The sequence below is a fragment of the Astatotilapia calliptera genome, chromosome 11 (assembly GCF_964374335.1).
Source record: "Astatotilapia calliptera chromosome 11, fAstCal68.1, whole genome shotgun sequence".
In the NCBI taxonomy this organism is placed as follows: domain Eukaryota; kingdom Metazoa; phylum Chordata; class Actinopteri; order Cichliformes; family Cichlidae; genus Astatotilapia; species Astatotilapia calliptera.
Genome location: NC_137432.1, coordinates 832,864 through 849,969, shown reverse-complemented (window position 1 = coordinate 849,969; position 17,106 = coordinate 832,864). Strand labels below are relative to the sequence as shown.

Genomic DNA, 17,106 nt, shown 5'->3' with positions numbered 1-17,106 from the left:
CCTGTTCAGAGACACGGTTACAAAGAGGATTTCAAACTCCAGGCTGTCAGTCACGCAGTAGAAGTTGGGAACAGAGCAGCTGTGAAATCTGTCTTTGTTATTAGGGCTGTTCGATATAACGATATATATTGGATGACAATATAAAAACGTCTGTCGTTTCATTTTACGCTATCGTTTGTTTCGTGGTGTCGCAAAATAAACTGTTTACGGCAATATTTTTTCATGGTTCTGATGGTCACTGTAGTTATTTCAGCAACATTCAATTTAAAAACTGTACTTTTGAGTTAAAATATATATTTATAATTTTAATAAATGACAAATTAAAAAGGCATGAACATTTTTTTTGTATCGAAAAAATATCAAACCGTGACACCAAAGTATCGAACCGAACCGTGAATTTTGTGTATCGTTGCACCCCTAGTATGCATGCATACATACGTACGTGTACATGTACATAACATTATGGAATTTAATTTATTAAAATTTTCTATTTTATCTATTTCGTTACGCGGGCATTTTGCCGTACCACGGGCAGAAGTATTGCCGTTAAGTGCCTTTGTAACTTGAATTTTTCGTTAAACGGGGTCTTGGTACGCCGGGGTTCCACTGTATTTTGAAGCTGGAGACCTGGAATGTGTGTGCCTGTCTCTACAGCACCTTTGGTCGGCTTCTGTTGTTTAAATGTGCTTTAAAATAAAACACACATCACAGTCCACACAAAAAGTGGTCATAGTGCATTTTCAGGTCTATTTTTTCATTTTAGTTAAATCACACAATTCAGTGGGCTGTATACTGGATAGATCCTATTGCACTAGTATCGATCAAATACCAATACCAGCACTGATGTCCAGTGTTGGTCAAGTTACTTGAAAAAGTAATCAGTAACTAATTACTGATTACTTCCCCAAAAAAGTAATCCCGTTACTTTACTGATTACTTATTTTCAAAAGTAATTAATTACTTAGTTACTTAGTTACTTTTTAAAAACACGATTCACAACCTGAACAGGTGATAAAGCGATATATCTTTCAGCCCAATTCTACTTTTTCTGCATAATCCATCATACAAAATGTAATCAAATGGAAAAGTCTCTTTTTAAAACTTGTTTTATTAGTTTTAATCTTTTAACTTTATGCATCAAGCAAACATTTAATTATATGCAACATTCTCTGATTTGAATAAATTAGTTTAACATTTAAACCTATTTTCTGCACATTCCAGCACATAAAATAAAATATTTTTTGTGTTTACACTCAGTCTTTCAAATAGATGCAAGTAAAACACAGCAGAAAATAAATAAAATCAAAGACTCAGCGGTCCTGTTGCTCTATTTTCACCTGTAAAGCAGGACTGCGGTAGGCGGAGGTTTACCCTGGTGCAGGTGTGCCGCGGTCAGTTGAAGAATCCGCGAGTTTCTGTGAGTTTCCCATTACGTCGTAGCTACTCTGTGCTTGTTGGAAGTTTAGGGGTTTTTTCGCTGTAAAAAGAAGTTTTCTTCCCACGCACAGCGGACACTAATGTTTTTGTCACTTTTTATGGAATCAAACTCAAAGTAAGGTCAGTACTTCCACGCTTTAAACGCTGCACGCTCATACTCTCTCTGCACTCGATATGTGATCCACTGTTGATCTGCACACAGCTGTTGTCACTAACGGCGCACTCGCGTACGTCACTGTCATGAGACATTCTCGCAAAAAAAAAAAAAAAAAAAAAAAATCACGGTTTTGGTAACGCAGTAACGCAGCGTTCCTATGGTCAAGTAACACGTTACTGCCCATCTCTGCGTGCCACATCCGTATGGGCTCAAAATGTGGTCATAAATATTTTGTACGTGTAAAAAAGATTTGTGTGTGGACTTAGAAAAAAAAACCCCTGCAAGTTACAAGTACGGATTTTGACCCTATTTTTCTTCCTTTCATCTGATTGGTCAATGTCATGTCAATCACAAATGTAACAATCCAATCAGAGAACAGATGGGTTTGGCTGTCGAGGGGCGCTTTTTTTGAACTGAAGGTCTTTGAAGGGAATAAATGCCCTTTTACATGCCAACCCAGCGTTTTTTGGTGATTTGTGTGTCACAGGTCTACGTGTTTAATACAGGGACTTCCACAGCCTTTTCAACAGCGCTGCGGACCGCGGGGTGGGGGCGGGCAGTGTTTTGGAAATGATAGTCTTCATTACAAAGCTTTCTTCGTTATGAATTCGCATACATGTTTTTATTGAACATTTGAAGAACCAGCAAAAAAAAAAAAAAAAAAACTCTTGTAGAGGACATAAAGTCAGAGATAGAAAAGACAAGGAGCAGGTGCATCTAGTACAGGTAGAGCAGCTGCAAAAACCCACAGAGCCCAGCAGCCAGCGTAACAAATTCTGGATCCTTTGCTTTTAGTTAGCAGTTAGCATTAGCAGCACATCCTGCGTCCGATGTGAAAGGACTTTTATGCTGTGCACTGTGACTCACAGCCATGGTCTCGGGTCAGCCCTGACTTTGTGTTAAACTAATCCTAAAGTAATAATGTATTTCTAACCACTGATATACCACAACTTTATCCTTTCAACAGCTACTGAAAGTTAGGGGACCTAGCTGCTATCGGATATTTATATAGCGATCCTCCAGCTTCAAACTGTATCACCCTTCAAGGACCTGCAGTTCAAAGAAGCGCCCCTCCGACAGCCAAACCCATCTGTTCTCTGATTGGATTGTTACATTTGTGATTGACATGACATTGACCAATCAGATGAAAGGAAGAAAAATAGGGTCAAAATCCGTACTTGTAACTTGCAGGGGTTTTTTTTCTAAGTCCACACACAAATCTTTTTTACAAGTACAAAATATTTATGACCACATTTTGAGCCCATACATCCTGTTTTACTTTAGTCCATGACACGCTTACCTTCAGGGTCATCCGTCACATGAAGACCAAGATAGTTCCAAACGCCAGATCTGAATGAGGGTGGGGGAGGTTCAATTTGCCATGTTGCAAGGAGAGCTTAACTTCTGTCTCACTAGCTTGCGCTGTGCTCAGTGGATCTGCGCTCAACAGTGCAGCCTAGGCGGAGTAGTCGAACGCAGATCCACTGAGCTCTCAACACAGACAGCATCGTCAGAAGAAAAGTTGATAAAATAAATTAAAAATGTTGTATTGTTCGATACATATGCGTACCGAACCGAAAGCACTGTATCGAACGGTTCAATATCGATACGAATATCGTTGCACCCCTAATGCATACGTATGCTTTCTTCAACCTCCGCCACATCCTCCTCCACCAAGAACTTCGTCTTCAGCCAGCATCGCCTCACTCAAAAGCCGATGGAAAAAGGTGCTTCGACTTACGAAAAACTTGACTTACGAAAGACCCTCTGGAACGAATTAATTTCGTAAGTCGGGGTTCCACTGTATATGAAAAGCTGAAAGGTGTCACGGCTGGGGGCAGTCGTGTGGTGTATTGAAAAAAGGATCCAAAATGCAGGTACTGGCTGGGGTGCGAGTGAGTGTTTATTTACAGCAGTGAGAAGGTGACAAAACAGGAAGAGTAGAGCGAACAAACCTAAACTGGGAAAACTAAAGAACAAAACTTAAACCAGACACTCACGGGAGGAGGAGCAAAATGCACAAAGAGAGATGGCAGAGAGACGCAGAATGAATACCGGGTAGCAGAATAATACAGACTGACATGGAACTAAACAGACGACGCGACAGAGAGCAGAGGAAAACACAGGGCTTAAATACACGGGGAGTAATCAGGGAATGGGCCACAGGAGGGAGACACAGCTGGGAGCAATTAGGCTAACGAGACAGGGGAGAGGTAAAACTGAACACACTGACATGAGACAAGAACTTTCAGAATAAAACAGGAAACTAACAGACACAGAGAACCAGACAGGACACTGAACTTGACAGGCAGACTCATGAGCAGACACAATAACACCATGGACAGACAGAGGGAACACAGAGAAGTGGGAGCAGGCAGGCAAAGAACAGAAACCTAACAAATGATAATAGATTGGATTTATATAGGGCTTTTCAAGGCACCCAAAGCGCTTTACAATGCCACTATTCATTCACACACTGGTGGAGGCAGCTACAGTTGTAGCCACAGCTGCCCTGGGGCAGACTGACAGAAGCGAGGCTGCCATATCGCGCCATCGGCCCCTCTGGTCAACACCAGTAGGCAAGTAGGGTAAAGTGTCTTGCCCAAGGACACAACGACCAGGACAGAGAGCCCAGGGATCGAACCGGCGACCTTCCGGTTACAGATACGATTCCCAACCCCCTGAGCCATGGTCGCCCAAAATCACATGGCAAATGGCAAAATCACAACAGAATACACACTCGGAATGAACAAAAGCATAAGGAAACACAAAACACTGAGTCCTCAGACTCAGGACCATGACAAAAGGTGTGTTTGACTGTGTTAACTACTCAGTGGCGGTTCTAGCCTGTTTGGTGCCCTGGGCGAACACTCCCTCTGGCGCCCCCCCTAACAAACGTAAACAGACGTTTTCACTATCCATACTAATTGATGTTATCTTGTTGTATCTCTGTTGTGGTCAGTGCTATCCTCTATGCTGTTGCATGCTGGGGCAGCAGGTTGAGGGTCACAGATGCCAACAGACTAAATTAACTGATGCACAAGGCCAGTAACGTTGTGGGGATGGAGCTGGACTCCGTTAGGGTGGTGTCTGAGAGGTAGATGTTGTCCAAGATAAAGACAATATTGGATAATTCCTCCCACCCACTCCATGACATGCTGGCCCGTCACAGGAGCACGTTCAGTGAGAGACTGAGATTACCCATGATGCACCACTGACCGACACAGGAAATCATTCCTGCCTGTGGCCGTCTCCCTGTACAACTCCTCCATCTAACACACTGTGAACACTGCAATAGTTTCACCCTTTTTACACACACTCTTTTCTACTCTGAAATATTCTTGTCAATTTTCTTGATATTTATTTATAATCCCCTCTGTTAATCCTTGATATTTAATGGAGTGATCTGTATGTATTAGTGCTATTTCTTAAATCTGTAACTCTGCTGTAACATAATGTATTACACAGTATTTGGAGTTTAGTCTGTTACTGTTGCTATTTTTACCATTTCTTCTTGGAGCAACTGTAACCCACATCATTTCCTTAGGGATCAATAAAGTATTCTGATTCTGATTGTTTCAGGATGACCTGCCATTATCCAATCACACATCTGCTTACCTGCATCTTTTGCTCGTTTCTCTTCCTCTTCTTTTCTCTTTTTTCTAAACAGAGGACCTGATGGCTTTGAACTTTCTTGTCCATCTTCCATTGGTTTTAATTTTGCACTCCAGTATGAACACCCATCCCTCAACCCGAGGATCGCCACAACATAACCTAATAGACCTACACCTTAGTTCACAGATTCACTTTGTCTCAGGTGTATTTCTGGTAGCATGAGTACGAGTAATTTATTAATTAAGTAATTAATTAATTAATTAATTTTGCCAATGCCCGTGATGCCGCCCCCCACCACCAACCGCCCGTGTCGCCCGTATCAAAAACCACTACTGTAACTACTTATTGTGGAAAGTAAAAATTCAGGTGATTTAGTGCTCATTAAAATGTGCTCAGCATCAGGTCGTGTCATGAATCATAAGCTGGCTTTAAAGAATAAAAGTATCAGAATCATAGAGCGTAGATGGCAAAAGAAAGGAAAAGTCTGCAGACTCCAAAAACATGGACACGTACCTTGAACTGGTTAGATTTGTAAAGCTGCTACGCTAGCTATTTTAAACCACTTCAAGGTCACTTTAAATCATTCAAATTTTATATGTAAATTCAGACTGTTATTGATGCTTTTACCTTAATTTTAAAGTGTATCTTTATTCCTTTTACTTTTACCTTAGTCTTAAAGTGTATATTAATTTCTTACTCTTTTTATATTTATTGCTGCCTTTGCACTGAATGAACTGGAGCCTCGTCGTCTCGTCTCCCTGTACTGTAGCAGAGAGGATACTAAAGTTTACTTTTCTTTTCAGGCGGAGACCGCATGTCCCGTTTACAAGTACTAACTCCGCCCATAAAACAGAATTCGGTGTTCGCTGGTGTTCGCTATAAGCGCACCTTCTCTGCTTACGCGGGTAATGTAGTCATTTTATCCATGCCCTCTATACAGCCGCTTGACGTCTAAACTACAATACCCATAATCCCTAGTTTACGTGCACCTTGTGTTGACATCTGCCGGTAGCGTACTCACACACTGACTGTTGGACTTGTACGTGGCGCTTTAGGAAGCAGTTGAAGCGTAAGTTTCACGCTGTGAATGGTTTATAGACTCATCTGTCGCAGTTCCTGTTGCACTAATAGTGACGACAGTGTTAAAAGTGAGTTTTAAAGAGATGTAGCAGGCAGCATGACAGCCAGCTAGCAACGCGCATACTTAGCGTTAGCTTTGTGTGTAATAGTCGCGCGAGAACTTATAAAAGTCAGCTAAGGCGCGTGCATTATTCTTCTGTTGGAGATGTTTGTGTTAGCCACCTGACTTCCTGTAATCCGGGACCTTTCAAGTTCCCGGAGACAACATGCATCTGTAGATAAACCAAACCAGTCAGTTCACCAAGAAGTTTTTATTTTCCAGATCATTTCGTCCCAAGTGTCTCATTCACTCTCCCACGAACGCAGCCAGCCTGTTCACAGGTACCGTGACTACCATGACCACTGTACACGGACGGCGTGTTTGCTTCACAACATCAGTGGCTGTTGTGTCGCGACGCATAGGTCCAAAGCCCTTTGGCTGCTTTGTATGTGGAGTTGCTGTGGAGTAGAAACACTGAAGGTTCATCTTACTGTTGTGTTTGTATGTCAGCAGGTTCCAGGAGAACCATAGATCCAGAAGAACCTAGATCCAGGAGAACCATAGATCCAGAAGAACCTAGATCCAGGACACCAGGTGTGTGGGGAGGGAAACAGACACGATGTCTCCTCCTCGACTCACAGGAGCACTTCGGTCCTTCTCCAGTGTCAGCAAGAAGGAGGACTTCAGCGAACAGCTCTATGATCTAAAGGTGAGACTAAACCGTTTATGAATGAATTGTGTTGATAATAACTTTTGTGTATAAGTGAGGTTTCCCGGACAAAGCAGCTGGTATACTAACAGACTGTCTTCATGTTGCTCTATAAAAAGAGTCAGAGCTCTGTTGAGCCCACTATTACTGTATTCTTGATGAGCAATTACTTAATGAATTTCTTCACAAATAACATTTTAATCATTAAAGATAAATTATTCATAACCAGCTCACAGATGTATCGATGTGTACTACTTACTATGAGTGCTACTCTTTATTTCTGGTTGATTTTTCTGAGGTATCTTTAGTGATTACTTCATCGTATCTGTTAGACCAGCGGTCCCCAACCCCTGGGCCTCGGACCGGTACCGGTCCGTGAGTCGTTTGGTACCGGGCCGCGAGAGTTGAGGCTCAGGTGTGAAATGTCTGGTTTTCAGGGTTTTTATCGGTTTTCAGCGTTATTTTGTTATCGTTTTATCGTTTACTCGGTTTTCCTGGGTCTTTTCACGTCTGTTATGAATAAACCTTTTTTTCGGTACCGGTACTAGTTTTATTTTGTTGTATTTATCCGCGACACCTTAAAGGCCGGTCCGCGAAAATATTGTCGGGCATAAACCGGTCGAAAAAGGTTGGAGACCGCTGTGTTAGAGTATTATTAGAAGGGGTAGGATACATTTTCATCTTAAAGCCTTCGAGTCAGAAAGTCTGAAAACTTTTTGATAAATCTTATCGTGATGGCTGGATCAGATGTCCCTGAACCCTCCCTTGGTTATGTTGCAATAGGCCTAGGCTGTGGGGGGCTTCCCATGATGCACTGGGTGTTTCTTCTTCAATCACTGGGTTTATACACCACTCTGCATTTAATCATTAGTTATTATTAATCTCTGGCTCTCTTCCACAGTTTGTGTTTTGCTCTGTCTTCCTCCCCACACCCCTAACCAGTCGTGGCAGATGGCCCCGCCCCTCCCTGCTTCTGGTTCTGCTGGAGGGTTCTTCCTGTTAAAAGGAGTTTTTCCTTCCCACTTTCGCCAAATGCTTGCTAATAGAGGTTGTCTGATTGCTGGGACTTCCTGTGTATTATTGTTGGGTCTTAGCTCACAGTATAAAGCAGCGTGAGGTGGTGGTTGTTGTGATTTGGCCCTACATAAATACAGTTGTGTTAAAATAAGTATTCTGTGTTAGGTCTTCACCAGACATCTCCACGTTGGCCTTGGCTGAGCACGGTGGAGCTCATTCATTAATATTTGCACAGTAACATTAATGCGCTTAGTGTTCTTATTTCCATCCCGATCACTTTATAGAAATTCACACACATTCATACAAGCACTTCTTTTGTGCTCCTGTGTGTTAGTGTGCAGCGGACGCATCAGAAGCAACTTAGGCTTCAGTATTTGGCCCAAGGATACTCTGGAAGCCAGGTATCGACCCACAAACCCTCTGGTTAGCAGATGGCTCGAGCCACCTGTCCAAATTGTTTCCATCAAAGATGCTCACACACACACACACACACACACACACACACACACACCATGTGATTTATCAGTCTGAGACGAGAAACTCGCTGCAACAGAGGAAAGAAAATCCCAGATTTGCAAATCTAAGTGCTGCTGATGTAGAGAGAGGAGGCTTTTCCCGGCACTCCCTCCAAAGCAGCCATGCTTGTTCAGCCTGTGTGTGCACATGCTGCGCTCTGTCCCACAGTTTCTCTGAGCTTCTCTCAGCCCTGCAGCGTCTGACTTTGGGTTGAGTTTGCTGGGGAAAGATTGACAGCTGTTTTGAGCATTCACATAATTTCTTCAGGGATTATTAAATTAATCTGATTCTGATTTCCACTCATGAATAATTTCTCCCACTGATGGACTTCAGATTGTTTGGGAATGCCTTCACAGATCAGTGGGCAGTAACAGTTAAGATCAGTGTTTCTTCTTGGTTTTGTGCGAGCACACCTGAATGATTCAGACCAGTGAACTGCCACACCTGTGCTTTTATTCAGGCACCGTTGATGTTATTCAGGTGCATTTGATTAACATCACCTAGCTGCTGCTAACCCTCTGATTATCTATGCAAGCAGTTCTTAATACTTAGATTTTCACATAAAAAAATCTTACTGTTCTTTTGTTGTGCTCGAAGAAGTTGTTTCCTCGGCTGAAACTGTAGAATTTGAATTCTCAGAAGAAGTAAATGAATCCATTAAAAGAGCTTGTGGGGCTCTAGAGCACGACTTCCATGTGATGGTTCAAACACAGAGCAGGCTTCCACTACAGTATAACATGTATGAGCTCAAACCAAACACCATGTTTGACAGCATGGTGTATTCCAGTGTTAGTTAAAGTCTGTCCATCAGCTCTGAGGAAACCCTGCGAGGATCTGATTGGCTGCTCACCGTTCACCAGTCAGACTAACAGTGTGTGTGCTCGTTTGTGTGTTGGAGCTGCCCTCAAACTGTGTGACTAGATCCAAATGAAAAGTTGTTCTTAGGATGCTCTCGAGGATGAAAACAGCCATTGTGTTTGTAACGTGCAACCACGAGCTGCTGCTTTTTTTAGCCCTGTTGGAGAAAAACTATGTAAAACTACACGGGCGTGGAAGTTTGACACGGCACCTACTGTGTATCTTGTAGTCCAGGCTGAAACTATCGCCCAGGACAAGCTGACATGTTGTTGTGGTCTCAGACTGGACAAAAGTCTGGGACAAACAAGAGGCTGAATATATCTGTAGTAAAATGAAACAAAAGCTCAGCATCTGTAATGAAAATTGAATGTTTCATATTTGATATCAAGCAGCTGATGTGATTTCAACATGTTTGTCATATGACAGAAATGTTGTAGCTGTGCTGTGACAGGCTGTTTGTGACCCAATCATTTCTGTGGCTTCTGTTTGTTGGCTCTGCTGCAGACGAGGTGGCCCGTGGCCTTTGAGCGGCTGCTGATGGCTCAGAGTAGCAACCCTAATTTTTATTGAATGGATACAAAGTTTCCTGCTGCTGGTGGCGAGCAGTCATGTATCCCAGACTTGACAGAAGAGGTTAAGAATACAAAGTTACTGACACAGCAGGGAAATGTTTGTCATTTCTGCTGTTGGAAATAAAACATAAACCAGTTTTTGCAGATTCTTTTTCTAACAACTAAACCTACAAACAAAAGTCGTCTTTTCTGCAGTGAAGATGCTATTTTCATACTTCCCATCTGCATTTAGGATACGGGATCTTTTCTTACTGAAACAAATAAGGATCAAGTACTTTGCTAGAGGAACGAGGTCAGCTGAGGTGCTGTACGCTCACCTTTACCTGCCAGCTTCCTGTCCTCTGCTCACTGATGACTTCCATATATTTGTGTCCATGTTTCCTTTTCCCTGCCAGTCAGCATTACTGTTTGTAATGTTTCTCAGTTTGTAGTAGTTTCTCAGATCAGCTCCTTGTGTTTAAAATGAAACTGAGCATGCTATTCAACCACTGATCTTCAGCTAGCTAAGCTCTCGTTAAATCCTCTAAGCAGAAAGTGTTTCTCCGTGGAAAAGCAAGCTGAAGGCAGCCCAACATTATCTCTCAGCTTTGGAAGACGTGCAGATGCTGATTGTAACGGAGTCGTTATGTTAATGCTTGTTCTGACCTCCTGAGCGCTGAGCGTGCATGAAGAGTCCACGACACGTGTGAACTGCACTGTTCTGGTGTCAGTGAAAAAGCAGAAACAACGAGCATTATATTAGCAGTAAATGAGATCAGCACTGACCAGTAGGGCTGCCACAATCGATTATTCTGATAGTCGACTAGTCACCGATTATTTTTGCGATTAGTTGACTAATCAGATCATCATCCATTGGACGTAAAACTACAGCTTATTGCACCAGCAGCATCTGCTCTTATATAACTATCATTAGCTTACAGCTTTAAGTGTTTACGGTCTGTGCTAACTAAAAATAAAGACAAGATGATAGTTTATTAAATTTTAATGAAATCTGCAGATTGTTTGAAGTTTAATAAACTCCTTGCTATCTAAACTTTAACAGGACACCGGAGTAAACTCTGAGCATCTCACACTTCTGATAATCAGCTGTCTGCTTGACGTTTATTCAGCTGTGTGAAAACTATAACTATAACTGATTTACTCAGGAACAAATAAAATACTAAAAAAAGCCAAACAATAACATTTTAAGTTATCTAAGTGACTCATATATCATGTTTAACCTGAGTAGCGAAAGACGGCGGTGGGTTTGAAAACGATTTGCCGGGAGTCCGGTGTTCTCACGGCTCTAGTTAGCCTTGCCCCCGGCTAGCTATCGAGCTAGTGGGTAACAGACGTCTCCGAAAACGTCGGAGCGCTTTTGAAAATATGCGGTGTCCTGATAAACTGAGCAGATATTTGAGGTTTACACAGCTACATTCTCCATGAAAATATGTTAAACGTTTATTTTGTGACCCAGAAAGAATAATAAGAGTAACATTAAAACTAACTAGCTGCCGCCATTGTTGGAAACTGAGCTGGGCCGCGCTATGAATTCTGGGACACAGCTTCTTCTTCTTCTGGGTTTAACGGTAGCTGACATCCTTGTACATGCAGTGCTGCCATCTTCTGTTTCAGTCCGTTATTACACTCTTAAATCCTGCTGCTTATTCCTGCGTCTTTTGTGATCTTACAAAGCTTCAAACGAGGCGCCGACTATTAAATCAGTCGTCGACGATTTTGATAGTCGACGTAATCGTGACTAGTCGACTAATCGTGGCAGCTCTACTGATCAGTAAGCATGAAAACAAACAGAGCTGTTCCATATCACTCACAGTGTCATCGGCTTTTAGGTGAGTCGACCTCGTACTGACAAAGGTTCAAACAGTGAACCGTGGGAGTGGACCCATGATTCAGTCTCTGTTGATGAACCCTGCCCACAGTCAGTAAACTGGGCCTGTGTAATTAATAGTATAGGTTCTCATATGCTCAGTGAAATATAATAGAAATACTTTAGAAATACAGTGTTGTTAGTAATGCACAGGCTAAGTGCTGTTAACCAAAGGTGGTCATTTCCAGATACTTGTGATCAGAGCAGTGAGTGCTGCTCTTCTTGAAGTGTAATTGCATCTCTCTCTGTGACTCATTAGGCCAAGCGTCTGAAGAGACAGGAGCTGTTTGCCAGAGAGGGCCTGACGTGGCAGAAGATTGTCCATTTCTGCACCGAGCATCAGGACAAAAGTCAGCAGCAAGCTGCCAGTCAGGAGCTGAAGAGCCTGCTCCTGGCAGCCAAACAGATGGGTAAGGAGGCACACCTCAGCTGTAACTCGTGTTTGTGTGAAGCTGGAGAAGCGTTCATGAAAACCTCAGAATGCCTGCTTCTGTTTATACTCATTAAAACCCTGAATAAAGAAGGGCGGGGCCAAAATGACATCATGCAGTGTTGGTAGGTTATATTTGGGGGAATTCTCTGCAAAAGCAACATGGAAGATTTTGCAGGTAGTTCTAATGGCTGTACTCTATCAGCTGTTAATGTGATCATGTGGTTATTGTACTGTTCACACGTCTTCCATGTGAAGGTTCAAACACAGAGCAGCTCAAACCAAACAGCATGTTTGATGGCAGAGTTAAAGTCTGTCCATGTGTTACTGAGCTCTGAGGAAATCCTGCGAGGATCTGATTGGCTGCTCACCGTTCACCAGTCAGACTAACAGTGTGTGTGCTCGTTTGTGTGTTGGAGCTGCCCTCAAACTGTGTGACTAGATCCAAATGAAAAGTTGTTCTTAGGATGCTCTCGAGGATGAAAGCAGCCATTGTGTTTGTAACGTGCAACCACGAGCTGCTGCTTTTTTTAGGCCGTTTTAATTGGTTTAAATCCTTTTCATCTGTTTTCACTTTGCCTCTCCAGCCTTCTTTGCTCTAGTCTGCCTCTGTCCTTTTGACATTTTTTCCTCTAATTGGACAATTATGCTGCATTTCTTTTCTTTTTTTTAAGTGCAGTTCTGCTAAAGTATGAATTGTTTGGAATAATATTTAAATGAGGTGCAGGAACAGTTAGCTCGTGTTTGGCCTTTCCTGCTTAGAGCTGCCGACTCTTTCTAGCACTATTAATAGTGCTGTGCACAGATTTAATGGCCATATAAAGCAGTGCTGCTGTCTAGGCACAGCTAATGGTAATAGAAAGGGTAAAGGTGATTGTTGCAGCAATCCTAATAATCGTCATCATTAAAATGATAATCATTACATCCATTTTCCCTTAAGATGGAAATTCTCCTTTCTGCCAGTGTTTGGGCCACACTGGGTTTCAAGGAAGAAAAGGAAACCAGGTCCGTTCCTCACAGGGCAGCTAGTGCTTAATGAATCCTGTGGGTTATAAACCTCACGTGGACGTTACTGACAGAAGCTCCGGTCATGCTAACAGCTGAAGCCAGTCGACTGATACTGCTGGCAGTATGTGACTGCTGAACAACATCATGCATTTAAATGAGTCGATTGATTAGTGACTGCGTCCTTCTTTCCTGGCATTATTGGCTTTTTATGACTTGACATTATAACAGAGTTCATGTAGAAGGTAGAGTTTGGTGTTTCTCTGGGGCGGGTACAGGAACATCCATGGGTTTCTGGACAGTGACACACTTTTAGAGTTTTACTTCTGTATACTCGAACAGTTGATTTGATTGCAGTGCAGCGTGGACACCCAAGTCTGTGAATGCAATGACTCGAGAACGGGGCAGCTTTGATGAGTTCGAATCTCAGTGACTTCAACCCTCGGGTCGGGGTTTTTGAAAATGTAGTTGTGCCACAATCTTGGGCGATCGTGGCTCAAGAGTTGGGAGTTCGTCTTGTAATCGGAAGGTTGCCGGTTCGAGCCCCGGCTTGGACAGTCTCGGTCGTTGTGTCCTTGGGCGAGACACTTCACCCGTTGCCTACTGGTGGTGGTCAGAGGGCCCGGTGGCGCCAGTGTCCGGCAGCCTCACCTCTGTCAGTGCGCCCCAGGGTGGCTGTGGCTACAATGTAGCTGCCACTGTAGTCACCAGTGTGTGACTGGGTGGATGACTGGACGTGTAAAGGACTAGTAAAAGCGCTACAGAAATACAGGATATTTACCATTTGTCAGTGTCATAACTCAGGCAGGAGGCTGAGGGTAGAACTGGCAGCTGTGCTTCGAATAGTTGGATGTGCAGGTTTGTTGCAGTTGGGAGCGTCTACAGCCAGGTGCAGTGTTTGCTTCCACGAGAAGCTCAGCCACGCCTTTGCTGCAGTTGCCTTCAGTTGTTGCATGTTTACAGGTGTCTCTACCTTCAGTTCGTCTCGAGTCTGGAAACCTATTTTGGGTTGCAGTCAGAGTTCGATGCCTTTACAAACTCTTGGTTCTTGCAAATATAAAATGACCAAAGTGTGTTTTTGTTCAAACATGTGTGGACCTAACTGTAAATTCTGTGCATAACGCTGCAGTGCTAACTGTGGTGTGCATGTGCTTGTTCCACAGTGGCTTCTGAACTCGGTCAGGCGGTGGGTGAAAGCGCAGCCGTGTTCCTGTTTGAAACCTTCCACAACAAAGACCACGTTGGTACAGAGGAGACTCGGGCCATCAAACACATGTTCGGTCCCTTTCCATCATCGGCAGCTGAAGCGTCCTGCGCCTCTGTGGGTCGACTGGTGGCTTTGCTCGGTGACTCCCGAGTCGAAGACTTTATCCAGAGCCAACGCTCCTGCCGCAACCTGGACCGAAGCGCCGCTTTTGGGCGCAACATTGCTTTCTCACATGACGGTTACACACTCGACCCACTGGAGGGGCTGCCCTTCTCCGGTATCCAGGAAGAGAGTGCCAGCTTGGATTTCATCAACTTTTTCAACAACCAAAAGAGCGGCAAGAAGGGCATCAGTGAAGAGGCTCCGTCCAGTACAGGAAGCCCCCTGACCCCGGGGGATGGCTCCATCCTTAGAACAGAAGTAGATAAATATCTGTGTGGAGGCAACATGATGTCATCCAACCCAGAGGAGCTGTGCACGTCTCTGTTTGAAATGCTGGCCTCACACAGGAGCAACGATGAGCTGCAGAACGAGGTCTGTACCACTGGTCTGTTCGTATTAACCCTGAAGGTTAGGTCAATATATAACATGCGCATTAATAGAAGTCACTGGAAAGTAAGGAACTCATTTTATGCAGAAGTGTTGACTGAAGTTGGTGTTTCAGGGTTGTTTTTATCCTCACACATCATCAGAAATCAGTGCCTCTGTCATATTTAATATCTGTCTGCACTGTTTCTTCATGTGGACCAATCAGATTGTTTGTACAGATTCACCAGTGCTACAGCGTCTACACTGGTTGTTATGGTAACTTGGCTTTGCAAACACTCAGGAATAGGACATGCATCATCCTGCCCTAGACCATCTAGTACGAACCCCACCTCTAAAGCACCATCTGCTGTCATGTCGTCCTGCACGGTGCTCAGCTCGTAGCAGGCTTGGAGGTCATCCATACGCTTGATTATAAACCTGACAGACTGTTGTGATGCTTTCATCACTGCATTTCTGTGAAGTTTGACCTCTCCCACTGTTATGTTTATTGTTGTGCAACATCTATTGATTCTATCACGCTGACCTTCAGCAGCACTGGAGTTATCATGTCCTGGCTGTTAAACCATACTTGGCCTTTACCTCTGCACATTTCAGACTTGTACATTTTGACCTTCAGTGGCAATAAAGACCTGGAAATATTAGGAGCCTAATGTGCACACAGTTAAGACCATAAGGAGAGATGTACCAGTGCTGCCAGTGCCTGACTAGGGTTTGTTTTTCCCACCGTGTGACCTGGGACACTGATTAGAACTATTAGAAAATGATAGCAACAGTGTTACAGTAAATTCACCAGGTAACAGGATGTGGACCCTTTTGTCTTTCACTTGTATCCATAATTTTCCTGATAACTGCTTTGATCCTTTGCCCATATCAAGGCTCTTACTGGGGCTGCTGGTGTGTGCTTGGATATGAGCTGTGAACACACGGAGCTTTAGCTGTAGGTGTCAAAGGGATTTCAAGGTTTGATTGTGTTTGTTGTTGTAAGGTTTTCGTTGTGTTGCTGTTCTCTTTGGTCACAGGTCGAGGACATTTCAGTCCCTCTCTGTCCACAGGTATTTGAACACATCTTTGACTGTGGTGCCAAAGAAACGATGCATTCAGTGCACGTTTGGTGGTGTTTGTTTTTTAGTAGATTCTGCAGTGAAATCATCTAAATGATTAGTATAATGAATACGCGTGTTCACACCAGGGCTGTGTGGTCTGTTCTTCGTTGAGTGCAGACACAAACACCCTTTGGAGACGTAGTGTCGGCTCCAGTTTAACTCCAGTGCTGTTCCTTCATATCGTGAACATGACCACAGTAAACACACTGTAGGTGTGAAAATGGCTGTAAATATTCACTTTGTCAAATCAAACGTATATTTTTGGAATTCTGTGATTTAACGATGATGAAAACAAAGAGTGGAAATGAAACCTGAGCTCAGCGGTGATGCAGATGATGTGCTGGTGTGTTCAGTGTGGCAGGGGTGCACTTGTTGCCGTGCTGTTAGCCATCAGCTGTCTATTCTGAAGCCAAGAGAAGGAAAAGTGTTGCATCAATACAACGGTATTTAGAGATAGTGATGAACTTATATTCACAGTTTAAGGAACAAAAGCAAAGTGTTCCTCGGGAAAAGCAGGATGAGTGTAAAAGCAGTGACTGCCATCAGCTGTGTTTCTTCTGTCAGCAGCTGAATGATCACTGCGTGCTGCTGCGCCTCTTCATATTTGCCTCAGGGTCGTCACCACAGTAGAATTTCAAACTCGGCTGCATCACAGGGAAGATGTTTACCTCTGCAGCTACACCAGTGTTGGTGAAGAAGTCCTTTCTTAGTCAACTTGTTCATTTTCACCATCGATCGTGGTGATACATTTTACAACCTACTAATAAATGAATGGGTGAGCAAACAGCACAATACCTAACATGCACATATTTTCATTATTGTAGAACAAGAGTTAAGAAAGTTAAAATATAGAAACGTCACTGTCAGCCGTGCAGCTGGCTACAACCAGACGACACATCAGCCTGCAGCTCTGCATCCTCAGCTGTGCTGTGCAGGCCTGAAGC

At 43.4% G+C, this 17,106-nt stretch overlaps 1 protein-coding gene across 4 annotated transcripts in view; it reads left to right on the top strand.

Annotated features, from left to right (window-relative positions):
- The first annotated feature begins 6,175 nt into the window (after positions 1-6,175).
- The window catches only part of ascc3 (activating signal cointegrator 1 complex subunit 3), a 148,503-nt gene continuing 137,572 nt past the window's right edge, over positions 6,176-17,106 (top strand). Inside the window, exons 1-5 of one of the 4 annotated variants that reach the window (XM_026185174.2) lie at positions 6,226-6,278; positions 6,612-6,670; positions 6,840-7,038; positions 12,128-12,278; positions 14,467-15,044. In XM_026185174.2, coding sequence (XP_026040959.1) covers positions 6,949-7,038; positions 12,128-12,278; positions 14,467-15,044 — 819 coding nt within the window. In that variant the 5' untranslated portion in view covers positions 6,226-6,278; positions 6,612-6,670; positions 6,840-6,948. Of the gene's footprint in view, positions 6,358-6,611; positions 6,671-6,839; positions 7,039-12,127; positions 12,279-14,466; positions 15,045-17,106 lie in introns of all 4 variants that reach the window. The other 3 variants (XM_026185177.2, XM_026185175.2, XM_026185176.2) reach the window with 3 other exon arrangements.